Source organism: Panulirus ornatus, chromosome 37 (assembly GCF_036320965.1).
Source record: "Panulirus ornatus isolate Po-2019 chromosome 37, ASM3632096v1, whole genome shotgun sequence".
NCBI lineage: Eukaryota > Metazoa > Arthropoda > Malacostraca > Decapoda > Palinuridae > Panulirus > Panulirus ornatus.
The window spans coordinates 15441275-15459099 of NC_092260.1; the positions used below are offsets into that span (position 1 = coordinate 15441275).

General features: G+C 40.2%; 2 protein-coding genes across 2 annotated transcripts in view; one reads left to right on the forward strand and one right to left on the reverse strand.

Moving 5' to 3' along the window:
• LOC139760523 (diacylglycerol lipase-beta-like) overlaps nt 1-17825 on the forward strand; it is a 128226-nt gene that overhangs the window by 14663 nt on the left and 95738 nt on the right. The gene's annotated exons all lie outside the window — the stretch shown is intronic.
• LOC139760522 (uncharacterized) overlaps nt 1-17825 on the reverse strand; it is a 35668-nt gene that overhangs the window by 3707 nt on the left and 14136 nt on the right. The window contains exon 4 of the mRNA XM_071683827.1: nt 9769-16548. Within this exon, the coding sequence (XP_071539928.1) occupies nt 9769-16548 (6780 nt within the window). The remainder of the gene's footprint in view (nt 1-9768; nt 16549-17825) is intronic.

Genomic DNA, 17825 nt, shown 5'->3' on the forward strand with positions numbered 1-17825 from the left:
GTGTAATGCACCGAAACCACAGCTCCCTATCCACATCCAGGCTGTACAGACCTTTCCATAGTTTACACAAGACGTTTCAAGTGCCCTGGTTCAGTCCATTGACAGCACGTCGACCCCAGTATACCATATCATTCCAATTCACTTTATTCCTTGCATAACTCTCACCCTCTTGCATATTCAGGCCCTCATCACTCAAAATCTTTTTCACTCCATCCTTCCACCTCCAATATGGTCTCACACTTCTTGTTCCCTCCACCTTTGACACATTTATCCTCTGTGTCAACTCTTCCTTACTCATTCTCTCCATATGTCCAAACCATTTCAACACACCCTCTTCTGCTCTCTCAACCACTCTTTTTATTACCACACATCTCTCTTACCCTTTCATTACTTACTTGATTAGGACCTCAGCTACCTGTGCCATCTTAAAAAAGAAAAAAAAAAATGGACAGGATTTTCTATGGGTAGATGAAATCTGGTTAAGTTTAATGCCTCCAAGATCCAGTTTCTACCCATCTCTCAATCGATAATTCCTCACAACTTTCCTCTCCTTTCTGACGTCCACTCCTTCTAGGAAAGTGAACATTACAGAAATAGCCTAGTCAGCATCTAAGAAACTGGGAGTCCTGTTTAGATGCTGAAATTATCTGGTCAAGTTCAATGCCTCCAAGACCCAGCTTCTACCCATCTCATCATAAATTCATCCTTCTTGGAAACTCAACATTACAGATACAGCTAAGTCTGCATCCAAGACACTGAGAGTCCTGTTTAGATGACAAAATTACTTTCTTCTGAAGTTGCTCTGTTTATATAGAGGACTGATCTATTCTTGTTTGGACGCTACCTCCCTTACACGGGAAACAGCAAACATGTATGAAAGAAGGAAATAACATTACATGATTTTTTTTCTATACCAAACTGTCTTTTCCACATTAGTGAGATAGCACCAAGAACAAACAAACAGTAGCCATGCATTATGAACCACCCACAAAGCTCATCATTCACAGCCATGCACCACAAACCAATCCATGGTTTATCATCAATACTTCATTTACCCTGGTTCATTACTCTAAGAGCATGTTGTTCCCCAAACACTGCATCAATCTAATTCATTATTACCAATGTAGGCCTCAACACTCCAAAGCATTCAATCCATCATTCTATCTCCTTCTTGGCTTCCCCATCCCTTTACTTCATTTAATTCTGACATATATACCACATTAGTCATTCTTGCTTCACTCACCCTTTTCATATACCCAATCCATTTTGGCAAATCCTGGTTAGCCTCCTTAATTAGATTAAGCTTATCATTGCACTCCCACACCCACAACCTTTGCCCCTCTTCTACCTTCACTTCATTCCTCATGTTTCCATCCACTCCCAGGTACCAAAAACACTCCACTTTTTCCAAAAAAGAGTAGATGAATAGACGAAGAGACAAACAAAAAATTAAGCTTTACAACAAGCAAAGACAGCATGGAACAATTACAAGACAAAATAAGGAATGCATACAAAGAAAAAATATAATCACATAGAAAGGAACAGAGTTCATAAGAAGAAAAAGTACAACAGAATATGAACCCAAACCCAAAAGTGCAGTCTTTTTGCAATGAACAGGGAAAAGAACTGAAAATGGGAGACGTGGATAGTTAGGTAAATAATTCCGAGAGAGTATGTCATTTGTTAAGTTGCCAATATACATCAGTGTTAGGTACAAGAAAGCATGAAGAAATAGACGAGGAAATGTTTAATGGTTACAACGAGCATGCACTAACAGATATACACTTCTCAGAAAGTGATATTATAAAAAAAGCAAATGGATGACAAAGAAAATTCAGGGCCAGATGGAATTCCACGAGTCTTTCTAAAGACATATGTAAAAATAGCCAAACCTCTTACAAAGCTGATGTGGCACAGCAAAGAAAAAACAAACATAGCAAACATTTACAAAATGGTGTAACATCAATACAAAAAGGAGAATGGAAATACTGCTGAAACAATACTGACCAGTTGGCCTAACTTCACATGTAATCAAATTACATGCAAGAGTGATAAAGACGTATATTGGAGCATCTTTCTTTAAACAGATTCATTAATAGAAAAAAACGTTTTATCCCTGATAAAATACATAAACACAGCAAATGTACTAAGTTTTTTTATAACAAATATGAAATTTTGATGTATGGGAAAAGAATAGACACTGTTTTTCTTGACTTTGCAAATGCCTTTGATAAAGTAACTATGAAGTGTTCCTACAGAAAATTGCAAGTCAAAATATAAAAGTAAAAATAGGAAAATGGATCAAAGAATTTTTAACTAAAAGGAAAATTCAAAGTAGTCACATATGGAAATATATCTAAAGGAAAAAGATGGACTATCTGGGGTACTGTACAGATCAGTTCTAGCTGCAATATTCTTTGCAATCATGCTCTCAGAAATAAGGTAGTGTAGTCAGTGGTTTCAGAGATGACATGAGATTAAGGAAAGCAAAGCAACGATAAGGAAGACGAAGAAAAACTTCAGAGATCTGGATTGTATCTACAGATGGACAGATGAGAACTTATGGAATTAAATGAAGAAGAATTTGAACATATTAGGCATGGGATAGTAAATGCCACTGCAGTGCCTACATACACAGTGGCCCTCCAGGAAAAATATTAGAGAGCAAAGCAAATAACTCTCATAAATGTATCTATTCTGGTGGCACCTCCCCCTACAGTAGCCCCTTCTAGGTGTAAATACAAGCACCTCAGCAAAGCTGACTATAAGAACTTGTGTAACTTCTTTCCTGACTTTCCTTGAGTAAATTACTGTCTCTATGTGGAGATGTTTCTGTCTCCACCAAATGCATAGCAGGGGTTATTCTTACAGGAATGGAAGCATTTACCTCCTCTTCCTCCTTGACGACCTCTTAATACAGTCCATGGTTCAACCATTCCTGTTCTGAGGCCATTCAGGCAAGGGATCAGGCACCTCGCCTCGTCACCTACTGATAGGTCTTTCCAGTCTATAGCTGATGGCATCTCTAACATTTTTTTTTGCTCTACCTTTCCTTCATTTTTCCATTCTGACAGTACTAGCTATCTCTGCCATAGACAAAGCAACTCTCTTTGGTTCCTGTTTCTCCTCTAACTCCACCTTGGATAACTCAACATTTCTTCACCCCCTGATGCTCCTCTTACTAATCATATGCCCCTTCCCATAATCTCTTTTCAGACTGTCCTCATGACATCCATTCCCATGTACTGAAAGAGTGTGCCTCTGAACTTGCACCCATGCTTGCTCATACGTCCCTTTCCATTTAAAAACCCAAACTTTTCCTTCTCCTTGGAAGCAAGCATTGATACATCCCATCCCTAAGAAGGGTGACCGTTCTGACTTTTCTATCATCCAAATGCTTTGACATCTACAAGTTGCAAAGTCTTTCACTCTCTCTTCACTTCCCATACCCTTAGACACCTCAGAAATCAGTCTTTACTCTAATCACCAGTATGGCTTCCGTAAGATGAGATCCACAGATGATATTCTTTCAAGTCTCTCTGTCTGGCCATCATCCCTGAAAGATTTTGGGGAGTCATGTGCAGCTGCTCTCGAAATTCCCAAGCTTTTGACAGTGTGACATCAGGGTATCATCTCTAAGCTCCCCTCTTTTGGCTTCCCTCCATCACTTTGCTCCTTAATATCTAGCTTCCTCTCTGGCCTGGCCAATACATCCCTGTGGATGTTGAAAGATCAGCCTCCTCCCTTTTCTCCATTAACACCAGTGTCCCTCAAGGTTCTGTCCTCTCACCTGCACTTTTTCTCTTTTTTTTTTAATGATCTCCTCTCCTCCACAAATAATAATCAAATGCACTCATATACGGACAACTCAAAAATGCATTCACCCACATCCTTCAATTCTACTCCTCTTGCTTGATCTGTATCTTGTCATGACACAACTTACTCAATAAACTCAGACTTGGACAGGATACCTCAGTGGGGTAAACAAAATCTAGTTAAGCTTAGTGCCCCCAAGACCCAGTTGCTACCCATCTCTCTCTTGAAAACCCCTCACAACTCTCATCTCTCCTTTGACAGTTCTGTAATACCACCTCTTGACTCAATGAACATACTTGGTATTACTTTCACATCCACTCTTTCTTGGAAATCCCATATTACAGGAATAGCTGAATGTGCCTCTAAAAAATTGGGTGTCCTGTTTAGATGTCAAAACTTCTATTTTCAGAACAGTTGCTCTGTTTATATAAAGGATTTATTTGTCCTCGTATGGACTACTGCTCTTGCATCTGAGGTGGTTCTAGCATTTCATCCTTCCCTGACATTGTTGGGTCAAAACTCTACTAGGCTAACTTCCAAACTTGCCCCTCTTGCCTTACGCCACAATGTTGGTTCACTTTCTCTCTTCTATGGGTATTACTTTGGTTTTTGCTCCCAAGTGCTGGTTGCTTGTGTGCTCCATCAACTAATTAGACCACACAATACTCAGCAAGCCGCTGTGTCATATGATTACTGTGTGATCACAGGCAACTCAAGGGTAGGCTGTTTTGATGACTGCTTGTTTCCCTACATGTCAAAGCTTGGAACTATTTACATTGTCAAGTCTTTCCCAATAACTATGGCCTGGCACAGGTTTTTCAATTCATCCAAAATTTGTAACTACTTTCCCTTGTCTTTTCTTTTTATCCTTCATAATGCTCTCTATATCTAAATTAAAGCCTAACCTTAAAAAAAATATTTAGGACTAATTATCATAGAAAATCTTGAATTAGAGGAAAATATTGAAATTGTTGTGCTTTCAAGCCAAATAATCAGTAGAATAATAATAAGAACATTTGTCACATGAGACAAACACTTAATGATGAAATTTTTTAAATTTTTATATTAGAAGTAATCTCTAACACTGCTGCATTGTATGGTTACCAGTAAAACAGACTGAATTAAACAAAACAGAAAAAATAAAAACATATTTCACAAGTGAGATATATGGATGGAACATATGAATTACCATGAACAACTAAAAGGACTACAGCTCTACATTCTTGAATGTTTAAAGGAGAGACATATGACACCATATGCCTAGCAACAGAGGAAGTAGGGGCCATTTTTTTAACATAAGTGACCAAACAAGGACAATACAGGATCATTAAGTCTACAGTAATTCCTGGAAACATAACAAAAATGCATACAACAAAGATATATGAACACCCAGCAAGGAAGTTGGAATGATTATTTAGTGTGATTCTGGATGATCTAAGAAATTTAGATGGAATGAGGACAGAAACATTCAAAAGAAAATTAGACAACACCAAATGAACAAAGAACAGATAACTATGCAAAAGGAGCTGCTCCTAAAAAGAATAGCATCATGCATCAAACAACACAAGTAAGGGGTCAAGTAACGGAGGTCAAGAAAAATGTTATTCATCAACATACAAGCCTACAAGTCAAGTGGTAGGTGCAACATGCTAGTCCTGCCACTCCATTTAAACTTACTCTCACATCATACTGTCTCACTCCCTGCTTCACCATGTTAACTTACGTTTGTTCACATTAATTCTTTACTTTTTCCTTTCACACACTCCCAAGCACTGTCACCAGCTTATAAAGTTTCTCACTGGAGTCTGCCATCATAGCTGCTTCATCCGCAAAAAGCCCCTTCACCTCCTGCACACTGCAGACCTCCCACTTTCTTTAACACCCACACATTTACCTCCCTCAGCACCCTGTCCATGAACAGATTAAACAGGCATGGTGACTTTTTACCCTCCTGCATTCCTTATTGCACACATGCATTATTCTTATGGTGAAACTCCTCACTACATTTAGTGGGTTTTCTCACATGCCATACATTTGCCATTAAGAGGTAGTGCCAAGAAAAGACAGCAAAAGCTACATTCGTTCACATTCAGTCTCTAGCTGTCGTTTGTAATGGACTGAAACCACAGCTCCCTTTCCACATCCAGGCCCCACAAAACTTTCCATGATTTACCCCAGATGCTTCACATGCCCTGTTTCAATCCATTGACAGCATGTCGACCCCAGCATACCACATAGTTCTAATTCACTCTATTCCTTACATGCCTTTCACCCTCCTGTATGTTCAGGCCCTGATCGCTCAAAATCCTTTTCACTCTATCCTTCCACCTCCAATTTGATCTCCCACTTCTTGTTCCCTCCACCTCTGACATGTACATATATATCCTCTTTGTCAGTCTTTCCTCACTCATGCTCTCCATGTGGCCAAACCATTTCAATACACCCTCTTCTGCTCCCTCAACCACACTCTTTTTATTACCAAACATCTCTCTTACCCTTTCATTACTTATTCGATCAAACCACCTCACCACATATTGTCCTCAAACATTTCATTTCCAACACATCCACCCTCCTCCACACAACCCTATCTATAGCCTATCCCTCACAACATTCTTGGAACCACTAGTCCCTCAAAAATACCCATTTTTGATCCCCAAGACAATGTTCTCACCTTCCACACATTCTTCAATGCTCCCAGAACCTTCGCCCCCTCCCCCACCCTGTGACTCACTTCCGCTTCCATGGTTCCATCCACTGCTAAATCCACACCCTAAAACAGTTCACTTCCTCCAGTTTTTCTCCATTCAAAGCCACCTCCCAATTAACTTGTCCCTCAACCCTACTGAACCTAATAACTTTGCTCCCACTCACATTTACTCTCAGCTTTCCTCTTTCAAACACTTCACCAAACTCGTTCACCAACTTATGCAGTTTCTCACACGAATCAGCCACAAGCTCTGTGTGATCAGTGAACAACAACTGACTCGCTTCCCAAGCCCTCTCATCCACAACAGACTGCATACATGCCCCTCTCTCCAAAACTCTTGCATTCACCTCTCTAACCACCCCATCCATAAACAAATTAAACAACCATGGAGACATCACGTACTCCTGCCGCACACAGCCATTCACTGACCACCAATCACTTTCCTCTCTTCCTACTCGTACACATACCTTATATTCTTCGTAAAAACTTTTCACTGCTTCTAGCAACCTACCTCCCACACCATATACTCTTAATACCTTCCACAAAGCATATCTATCAACTCTATCATATGCCTTCTCCAGATCCATAAATGCTACATACAAATCCATCTGTTTTTCTAAGTATTGCTCACATACATTCTTCAAAGCAAACACCTGATCCACACATCCTCTACCTTTTCCAAAACCACAAAGCTCTTCCCCAATCTGATGTTCTGTACATGCCTTTACCCTCTCAATCAATACCCTCCCATTTGATTTCCCAGGGATACTCAACAAACTTATACCTCTGTAATTTGAACATTCACCCCTATTCCCTTTGCCTCTGTACAATAGCACTATGCATGCATTCCACCAATCCTCAGGCACTTCACCATGAACCATACATACACTGAATATCCTTACCAACCATTCAACAACACAGTCACCCCCCCCTTTTTTTTTTTTTACATAAACTCCACTGCAATACCATCTAAACCCACCACCTTGCTGGCTTTCATCTTCCATAAAGCTTTCACTACCTCTTCTCTGTTTACTAAACCATTCTCCCTGACCAACTCACTTCGCACACCACATCAAGCAAAACACCCTATATCTGCCACTATCATCAGACACACTTAATAAACCTTCAAAATACTCGCTTCATCTCCTCACTTCACCACTAGTTGGTATCACCTCCCCATTTACCTTCACCGATGTTCCCATTTGTTCTCTTGTCTTACTCACTTTATCTACCTCCTTCCAAAACATCTTTATATTCTCTCTAAAATTTAATGATACTCTCTCACCCCAACTCTCACTTGCCCTCTTTTTCACCTCTTGCACCTTTCTCTTGAACTCCTGCCACTTTCTTTTATACACCTCCCAGTCATTTGCACTACTTCCCTGCAAAAATTGTCTAAACACCTCTCTCTTCTCTTTCACTAATAATTTTACTTCTTCATCCTACCTTTCACTACCCTTTCTAATCCATCCACCTCCCACCTTTCTCATGCCACGAGCATCTTTTGCACAAGCCATTACTGCTTTCCTAAATACATCCCATTCCTTCCCCACTCCCCTTACTTCATTTGCTCTCACCTTTTTCCATTCTGCAATCAGTCTCTCCTGGTACTTCCTCACACAAGTCTCCTTTCCAAGCTCACTCTCACCACTCTCTTCACCCCAACATTCTCTCTTCTTTTCTGAAAACCTCTACAAATCTTCACCTTCACCTCCACAAGATAATGATCAGACATCCCTCCAGCTACCCCTCTCAGCACATTAACATCCAAAAGTCTCTCTTTCACATGCCTATCAATTAACACGTAATCCAATAATGATATCTGGCTATCTCTCCTACTTACATACGTATACTTATGTATATCTCTCTTTTTAAGCCAGGTATTCCCAATCATAGGGTGGGGGAGGGGGCGAAAATCCTGGGAGCCTTGAAGAATATGTGGAAGTCGAGAACATTATCTCGGAAAGCAAAAATGGGTATGTTTGAAGGAATAGTGGTTCCAACAATGTTGTATGGTTGCGAGGCGTGGGCTATGGATAGAGTTGTGTGCAGGAGGGTGGATGTGCTGGAAATGAGATGTTTGAGGACAATGTGTGGTGTGAGGTGGTTTGATCGAGTAAGTAATGTAAGGGTAAGAAAGATGTGTGGAAATAAAAAGAGCGTGGTTGAGAGAGCAGAAGCGGGTGTTTTGAAATGGTTTGGGCACATGGAGAGAATGAGTGAGGAAAGATTGACCAAGAGGATATATGTGTCAGAGGTGGAGGGAACGAGGAGAAGTGGGAGACCAAATTGGAGGTGGAAAGATGGAGTGAAAAAGATTTTGAGTGATCGGGGCCTGAACATGTAGGAGGGTGAAAGGCGGGCAAGGAATAGAGTGAATTGGATCGATGTGGTATACTGGGGTTGATGTGCTGCCAGTGGATTGAATCAGGGCATGTGAAGCGTCTGGGGTAAACCATGGAAAGTTGTGTGGGGCCTGGATGTGGAAAGGGAGCTGTGGTTTCGGGCATTATTGCATGACAGCTAGAGACTGAGTGTGAACGAATGAGGCCTTTGTTGTCTTTTCCTAGCGCTACCCCGCACACATGAGGGGGGAGGGGGATGGTATTCCATGTGTGGTGGGGTGGCGATGGGAATGAGTAAGGGCAGACAGTGTGAATTGTGTGCATGGGTATATATATATGTATGTGTCTGTGTGTGTATATGTATGTGTACATTGAGATGTATAGGTATGTATATTTGCGTGTGTGGACGTGTGTGTATATACATGTGTATGGGGGTGGGTTGGGCCATTTCTTTCGTCTGTTTCCTTGCGCTACCTCGCAAACGCGGGAGACAGAGACAAAGCAAAATAAATAAATATATATTCACAATCACCAGTCCTTTTTCAGCACACAAATCTACAAGCTATTCACCACTTCCATTTACAACACTGAACACCCCATGAACACCAATTATACCCTCAACTCACCTTTGCATTCAAATCACCCATCACTATAAGCTGGTCTTGTGCATCAAAGCTGTTAACACACACACACAGCCGCTCTCAAAACACTTGCCTCTCATGATCTTTCTTCTCATGACCAGGTGCATAGGCACCAATAATCACCCATCTCTCTCCATCCACTTTCAGTTTTACCCATATCAATCTAGAGTTTACTCTTTTACACTCTATCACATATTCTCTTTTTTCCCTCACCAGCTTTTGCATAGGGCAACAAAAAACAGTAAATTTTATTACTAACCTTCAAGTCAAAGACTATGTATGGCTTCCAGTCACAGTTACGCTGGGGAACAATGTATGAATTAGTCTTGAGCTTGTTCATGTAGAAATGTTCAGAAGGCCATTCTACAATCTCTGGGTGCATTCGATACTGGACATTTAAGGTATGGACCAAGCTGTCCAATTGCAGTTCTATCACAAAGCGATGATATAATCGTTCAAACAATGACTGCTTGAGATTCTTGTTTTGGGCTAGTTGGGATAATACTGTTGCTGGAAGTTGCCGATGGTCACCAACCAATACAAGTTTGCGGACTCCAAGCAGAAGTGGTAACCAGGTTTCTGTCTCCTTGCACTGGCCTGCCTCATCAATGATGCAGCAGGTGAAGTTATTTGGGAATCTGAAAACCTCTGCCATGACACCAGACATACAACCTCCAAGAGTTGTTGTTATGACCTCAGCATTAACAAGGACTTGATATTGCCATTTCTTTTGTAAATGATGCCGCTCTTGTACAGTTGGCTGTGAATGAAAACTTCTCTCAAACTCTGCTTTGGATCGTGCTAACTCAGTGAGGCGAATTTCCATCTGCTTAATAACTTCTTTGCTCTTGTTTGCCTTCCTGGCATTTTGAAGGTCTTCTGCAGCATGTTCTACCATAGTATTCCTCCTTTCCCATTCCTGCTTTGTGGAAAGATTTTTGGGAGTAGAAAGTTCCACTTTGATTTGTTTCTGCACAAGTGCATCCAAAGTGCAATTCTTGAGCTCTGAATTGATGCTTTCCCTGACTCCAACCCTAACAATACGTAAGTATATACCAATTTCCCGTAGCCTAACAAGTCTGAGAGTTAACTCATCAACAGCAGCATTGGATGGGGCACACAACAAAATCCGGCAATATGGTAACTGTGTCTCATGACTGAGCTTTATTATCTGGGCTATAAGAGCTGTAATGGTGCGAGTTTTCCCTGTGCCTGGTGGCCCGTGAATCAGACTCATCTTGGGAAGATGTTGATCATATATGCACTTACTACTAACTTCTATAACTGCCTTTTTCTGAATGCCATTGAGAGGCATCCCATCAATTAAATACTCACCACCGCCATAATTACAAGAAAAAACATCTTTGCTTGGTTTTAGGATGTCCCAGCACAGAGGAGATAATGGCAATTTACACAAGCCCTCCCAAGTGCGAGCACTGGGACGAATATAAGAAACATTGCTAATGAAGATAATTTTTCCACATTTAACATTTTGTGTGATTTCCTTGGCTACCTGAACCCCCATCATCAGGCAAACATCTGCATTTGGACAAGCCTTCTCCAATTCCTTTGACACCATACGTTTCCGGTGTTTAGTAAAATGTTCTACATGGCCAAAGATGTGCATCTTTCTGGCTCCCTCCTGGATCCTGAGAGAGATAAGAGACCCCTGTCGAGGATGAAATCCTTTAACACTTTGCTCATGTGTGATTAATGTAAACATTTTGACAATCCACAGTTTCAGAGAACCTGATCCAGTTCCAACAAAAGCTGGTTGCATTACATCGATCTCAGAGGGAAGCCAAACATTAGACTGCCTGTACTTAACCCAATCTTGATATACATTCTCCCAAATCTCTAAGTACAAAAGATTGCTGAATATCTCCCTATAATCATCATATGAGTTATAAAGTATGAGTGTTGGATAGTTGGTGCTGGTGACTACTGGTGGTGGTTGTACTATCCGACCTTTACCACTTGCTTCTTGCTTCTCCAGCCCAGCTCGGTAGGCCTCTAGCCAGTCATAATTCCACCGACATATGTGATATATAAAGTGCTCCATGTAATTTGAAGGTACATGACAATTTTGCAGTCTTACTTCTCTAGGCAACACCTCTCGAGCTCTTGCAGCCAGCTTTCCGGCCTTCTCAGAGTTTTTGCGTGGTGATATTAGTAATGCTTGGACAAGTTCCTCCACTTTTGAAGGAAAATGTACTGTTTTCTTTGATGCATTACCCGTTTTTGTATCCATTTTTATTATACCTCTTGTTCCTTGGTCATTATCATGAGTGTTCTGTTCTTCAGCACCTAATTGTGTAGGCTGAGATGGGATGGAACCTGGCATATCTTCATCACAGCTAGCTGAAATAGGACTGATACCTCCCTCTGTCTCCATTTGTTTTTCCTCACTCTTATCAGAGCTTTTTGGGATCTTATATTTTGGCTTTCTGAGCTTTGGCAAAGTTGTATCTGGAGATGGGAATAGGTTTACATCAATGAGTCTTTGGGAACGTGTCTTGTGTGTAACCTTAGCTGCAACTTTAGTTCGAGACTTCTGATTCAGGGGATCTGATTCATTTCTGCTCTGAACTGAAATATTTTCTTCGGCACGTGGCTTATCAGTGACTAAGTGCGACTTCCTGTTTCGTGTCTGAATCCTCTCATTTTCTATGTTAATTCTCGGAAGAAGATGATGTTTTTCTCGAGGTTTGTGTTCCACCGTTGCTTTGTATGATTGAAGGTTGAATTTAGAGGTTAAATTATCTCTTAAACTTGGACCTTTCTTCTGTTTCCTTTTTTGAGGTGGTGTTTCAATAGTTCTCTCCCTGGATTTTCTCTTAGGTCTTTGGTTCCTCAAAAGCAACTCTTCATGATCCATGTCTTTTTTCTTCTCTTCAGCCACAGACTTACTATCACTTTCTTTCCAAGACTGTACTCCATATGTTTCCTGGCATCTTTTGCCTCTTTTCCTAATGTTATCACTTTTTGTACGTGGTTGTGGTATTTTGGGATCTGTCAGCTGAACTCCCCGTTTGTCTTTTTTCTTTAATTTTTCAATAACTGTATCAAGGCTCTTCAAGTTACCTGAAAGTGTTTTACTGTCTTTAAATGCATTATCTATCTCTGCATCATCATCAGAAAATCCCTGTGATAGTTCTGGCCACCATTTATGAAGTGGAGGAATACTTTCATCATTTTCTGAGGCTTTGTTAATTCCACTTGGGCCTGGTAAAGATTCCTGAAAATCTGGTATATTGACATTCTCAACATGATTTTCATAAGTTTCCTTTATATGAGATGAGTCTGGTAAAGATTCAGGTTGTGAAGGGTCACTGACAGATTTAGTTTTAAAATCAAGTTCATCATCACTGAAGAAAGACTGAGAGAGAACAGGGAACCACAAGTCATCATCCACCACCTTATTCTTCACATCTTTGTTCAATTTCTGTTCCTCATCTTCTCTGAACAGTTCTTCAATATCTAAGACTGGACTTGAGGGCAAGGGACCAAATGAGATATTCTGTGATGGAGTCTCCTCTTCATCACTGGATACCCATATAGTTTCATCCACTTGTGAATACATGAAAATGACATCATCATCATCATCATCCACTGCCATGTTTGATCCTTTTTCAGAATTTTCGCCAGGCTCCTTTTTTATAATTATTCCACTATTCTCACATTCTGCCACTTTCCCTTTTTCAACCTCATTCTCTTTCCCCTCTGTTTCCTCTAATTTCTCTTTTTTTACTACAACATTCTGAAACTGTGCAGATTTAACATCAAGGCTTACATTAGATTTGTTTCTTTGTTCAGCATCTGCCTCCACTACTGCAGGGACTGATTCACTGCTGTTCTCATTTCTGCACAAGAGAGCTCCTTCCAAATCAAGATTTTTTCTTTGGTTCACTCCCTGGTTTATACTTTTAACTGTATCTACATCCTGTTTATTGCTTCTATACTGTTCATCATGTGATCTTTGATGTATGTGTTCTTTTCCGATGCCATATATCTTCTCACCTTTGATCTTATCCTTCCCTCTTGTGTCAACCCCATCTCTGCTACCTTTTACATTATTAATCAACTTGCCATTTATCTGCTTTTCTATTTCCTCACATCTAGAACTACTCATCTGAGGAGAGTCAGATGATTCTATTTTTATACATGGAATGTTTATGTCAGGTAATTCATCATCATCATCATCATCATCATCGTCATCATCATCATCTACTACAATCACATTTTTTTTATCTGAAGTATGTGCACCAACTTCAGAATCCTGGCAACCAAATTTTGGTAATGAAGATTTGACTACTAAATCCAAATGTTCATCTGCTAAAACAATTTTACCTTGCATTACCTCACCAACAATATTTGACGGCAATCTTTTTACAGCAATGCGACATTCTTTATTGGTCCAATCATTTACAGTAGATCTTAAACCTCCTTGATTTGCAGTTCCTGGATTGTTTAATATTGTTTCTGAAACAACTTCCCTATTTGGTTCACATGAAAATGTGTCACTAGGATCACTATCAGACTCTATGACTAACCCTTTCTTTCTATTAGTTTTCCTGTGTTGCACTAGTAATTCAGTTTCACTATCACTACCTAAGTCTTCAACAGGCATATCACTTAATGACATGGACAACTCATTCAATCTAACTTTCTTTACATCTTGTTTATTGTTTTCAGTCTCATTTTTAACTTTCTTTATTTGCTTTTCTTTAGTCCACCTCTTCCTTTTCCTTGGCACATCTTTCAACTTAGCTAAGGATGAATTTCCTTTGCTATCATGAACAAGATAAACACCCACTTCATCATCTTCACTGCTGGTGTGTTTCTCATCCTCAATACATTTCATGCTTCTAACTTGATTTGTTTCAGAGTCACCTTTCTTATCTGGTTCAAATGACTCGTAAGTAGAATCATCAGAATCTATAGCTAATCTCTTCCTTTTACCTGTCTTTGTGTGTTGTACTGGCATATCCGTTTCACTATTACCATCCAAATCTTTTTCTGACCCACCATCCAATGACATGGGTGAATCATTTAACCAAGCTTTCTTTCTATTCTGATTATTAATTTTATTAGCATTTCTACCTTCTTTACTTGGCTTCTCATTAATCCACTTCTTCCTTTTCTCTAACACATCCTTCAGTTCTGTTGAGGATAAGTTTTCTTTGCAGTCATCAATAAGACACACCTCTTCACAGCTGAAGTTTTCTTCATCCTCATTTTTCATGATCACAGCTTTAACATTATTTTCTCTTTCTATCTTTTCCTTGGGTTCTGGGTCTGGCTGAGTGAGGTCAATACTGATGGGTGAATGCATGTCATCAGATTCAAATACACCAAATCTATGTTTTTCTTCTACGCTTTCCAGATTTCTAGATAGTTTTAGTCTGACTGAGTCAACTTTTGAGTTTTCATTTTGACTGTTATTTACCCCAATGGTGCAGTGTTCATTACTGTTCCCCCTCATAAGTGAAGCCCCACCAAACTGTTCTTGCGTGAATGATGTTTCTTCTCTTGATAAAGTACCTGAAACTAGAACACTGGATACACAGTTCAAGTCAGTACGAAGAGAATCACTGTCTACTGGAGTTGATTTATGAACCAAAGGTTGATTCCTTGAACTACTGACAGATTGGCTTATTTCTACACTTGAATCTTCCTTGTTACTACTCACGAGTAATCCCTTGTAGGGATTGATCTCAGGCTGTGGAACATTCTTTTCTACAGATGACTGCTGGGAAGTTCCAGATTCAGCCTGAAGTGAGTCTACAAACTGAATCTGCACTGGAGCTATCCTTGCTGATGGCTTTGTCTTATGAGTGTCTTCTTCCCATGGAGAATGTAGTTTTTTAACAAAACATGAACTAGGCACAGAACTTGATTCTCCATGAACATTTCTGTTGAAAGCATCCAAAGACTTCATACCAAATGAATTATGAGAATCTCCAATTCTTGAATCATCAAATCTTGATGTAGGTTCAACAGCTGACTTTGCTATTGGAAGAACTGAATGCTGAGAACTAAGTTGCTGACTTTGCGTATGTTCTTGAGCTGCGTGACTAGGAACTATATGGGACTGATGTCGAACACTTGTATCTTGATGTAACTTGTCTAAGGCATTATCAGGGTGTTGTTTAGGGATAGTCCCACCATGAGAAGTGAGTTCATTCAGTCCTCCTTGATTTTCAGTACTAGATGCATAATTCAGTTGCTGGCGTGTAACACTCTGGTTTGATGTCTCACTGGTATCTTTGTATTCCGATTCCTGTTTTAGTAAGTTCCCTTTAATGTTATCAGGACAAAAATTTTCACCATTTAGAGTTTGTACATGTGGTTCAGGTTCACTGTGACATAAATGTGCATGTCCCTGAGCAAGACAAGGTTCTGGTTGTATGTTGTGCCCTGGGTGACCTGAATTGTTTACTTTACCATGTCTTGAAGATTCTGACTGGGCTGATGTATTGTCACACCTATCTGTATGCAGTGATCCCTTATGATCTGGGTAAACAACATGTTCATGACTTTTCTTATTTGCACTGTGTAATTTCTGGTGATCCACAGTAATACAATCTTCATTAAATCTCTTTTCTAGAGGTAGTTCTGATAATGGCTCTTGAATACTATTTTGGGACTGTGTCACAGACTCACTCACCATCAACTTGCTTTGTGGCAGCTGCTGTAACGAAGGCACTTGCTGAAGGAACTGTGACTGTGGAGCAGAAGGAAATGGTCTAGCACCAGTATTCTGAGGCTGAGGGCTTGGAATGCCATAAGTTGTGGAATTTCCCTGAGAAGGCTGAGCACATGATGCAAGTGGATGACATGACTCTTGTTTCTGACTGTTCTGCCTAAATGATACAGGCTGAGGGGCTGGGTGATTATCAGCCGTCTTTTCCCCCTGGGTAGGACCTTGCCTCTGAGGTCCAGGTTGTTTGGAAGTATCAGCAAGTGAAGGTTCATTCTTCAAAGGTCTATTGTGAGTCCCAGAAGGAAACTCTTCAATTTGCTGCAGGTCCTGATCCTGTAATGAACAGTGATGAATTTCATAATTTTTCTTTGAGTAAATCTTTCACACTGATAAATCGACTTTTGGGACTAAATTGTCAGTTTTTTCAACTATTTTGCAAAAGTTAATTTCATAGTGGTAGGAGTCAGAAAATATAAACAACAATCAGCAGGCATCTGACAAATTCTTGACAAAATAATAATAATAATAATAATAATAATAATAATAATAATAATAATAATAATAATATCTTATTCATTCATTTATTTTGCTTTGTTGCTGTCTCCCGCGTTAGCGAGGTAGCGCAAGGAAACAGACGAAAGAATGGCCCAACCCGCCCACATACACATGTATATACATACACGTCCACACACAGTACATATACATACCTATACATCTCATTGTATACATATATATACACACACAGACATTTACATATATATCCATGTACATAATTCATACTTGCTGCCTTTATTCATTCCCATCGCCACCCTACCACACATGGAATAACAACACCCTCCCCCCTCGTGTGCGAGGTAGCGCTAGGAAAAGACAACAAAGGCCCCATTCGTTCACACTCAGTCTCTAGCTGTCATGGAATAATGCACCAAAACCACAGCTCCCTTTCCACATCCAGGCCCCACAGAACTTTCCATGGTTTACCCCAGATGCTTCACATGCCCTGGTTCAATCCATTGCCAGCACGTCGACCCCGGTATACCACATCGTTCCAATTCATTCTATTCCTTGCACGCCTTTCACCCTCCTGCATGTTCAGGCCCCGATAACTCAAAATCTTTTTCACTCCATCTTTCTACCTCCAATTTGGTCTCCCATTTCTCCTCGTTCCCGCCATTTCATGTGTGGTGGGATGGCGACGGGAATGAATGAAGGCAGCAGGTATGAATATGTATATGTCTGTGTATATATATGTATGTATACGTTGAAATGTATAGGTATGCATATGTGCATGTGTGGATGTGTAAGTATATGTTTTAGATATCTGGGAGTGGATCTGGCAGCGGATGGAACCATGGAAGCAGAAGTGAATCATAGGGTGGGGGAGGGGGCGAAAATTCTGGGAGCCTTGAAGAATGTTTGGAAGTCGAGAACATTATCTTGGAAAGCAAAAATGGGTATGTTTGAAGGAATAGTGGTTCCAACAATGTTGTATGGTTGCGAGGCGTGGACTATGGATAGAGTTGTGCGCAGGAGGATGGATGTGCTGGAAATGAGATGTTTGAGGATAATGTGTGGTGTGAGGTGGTTTGATCGAGTAAGTAATGTAAGGG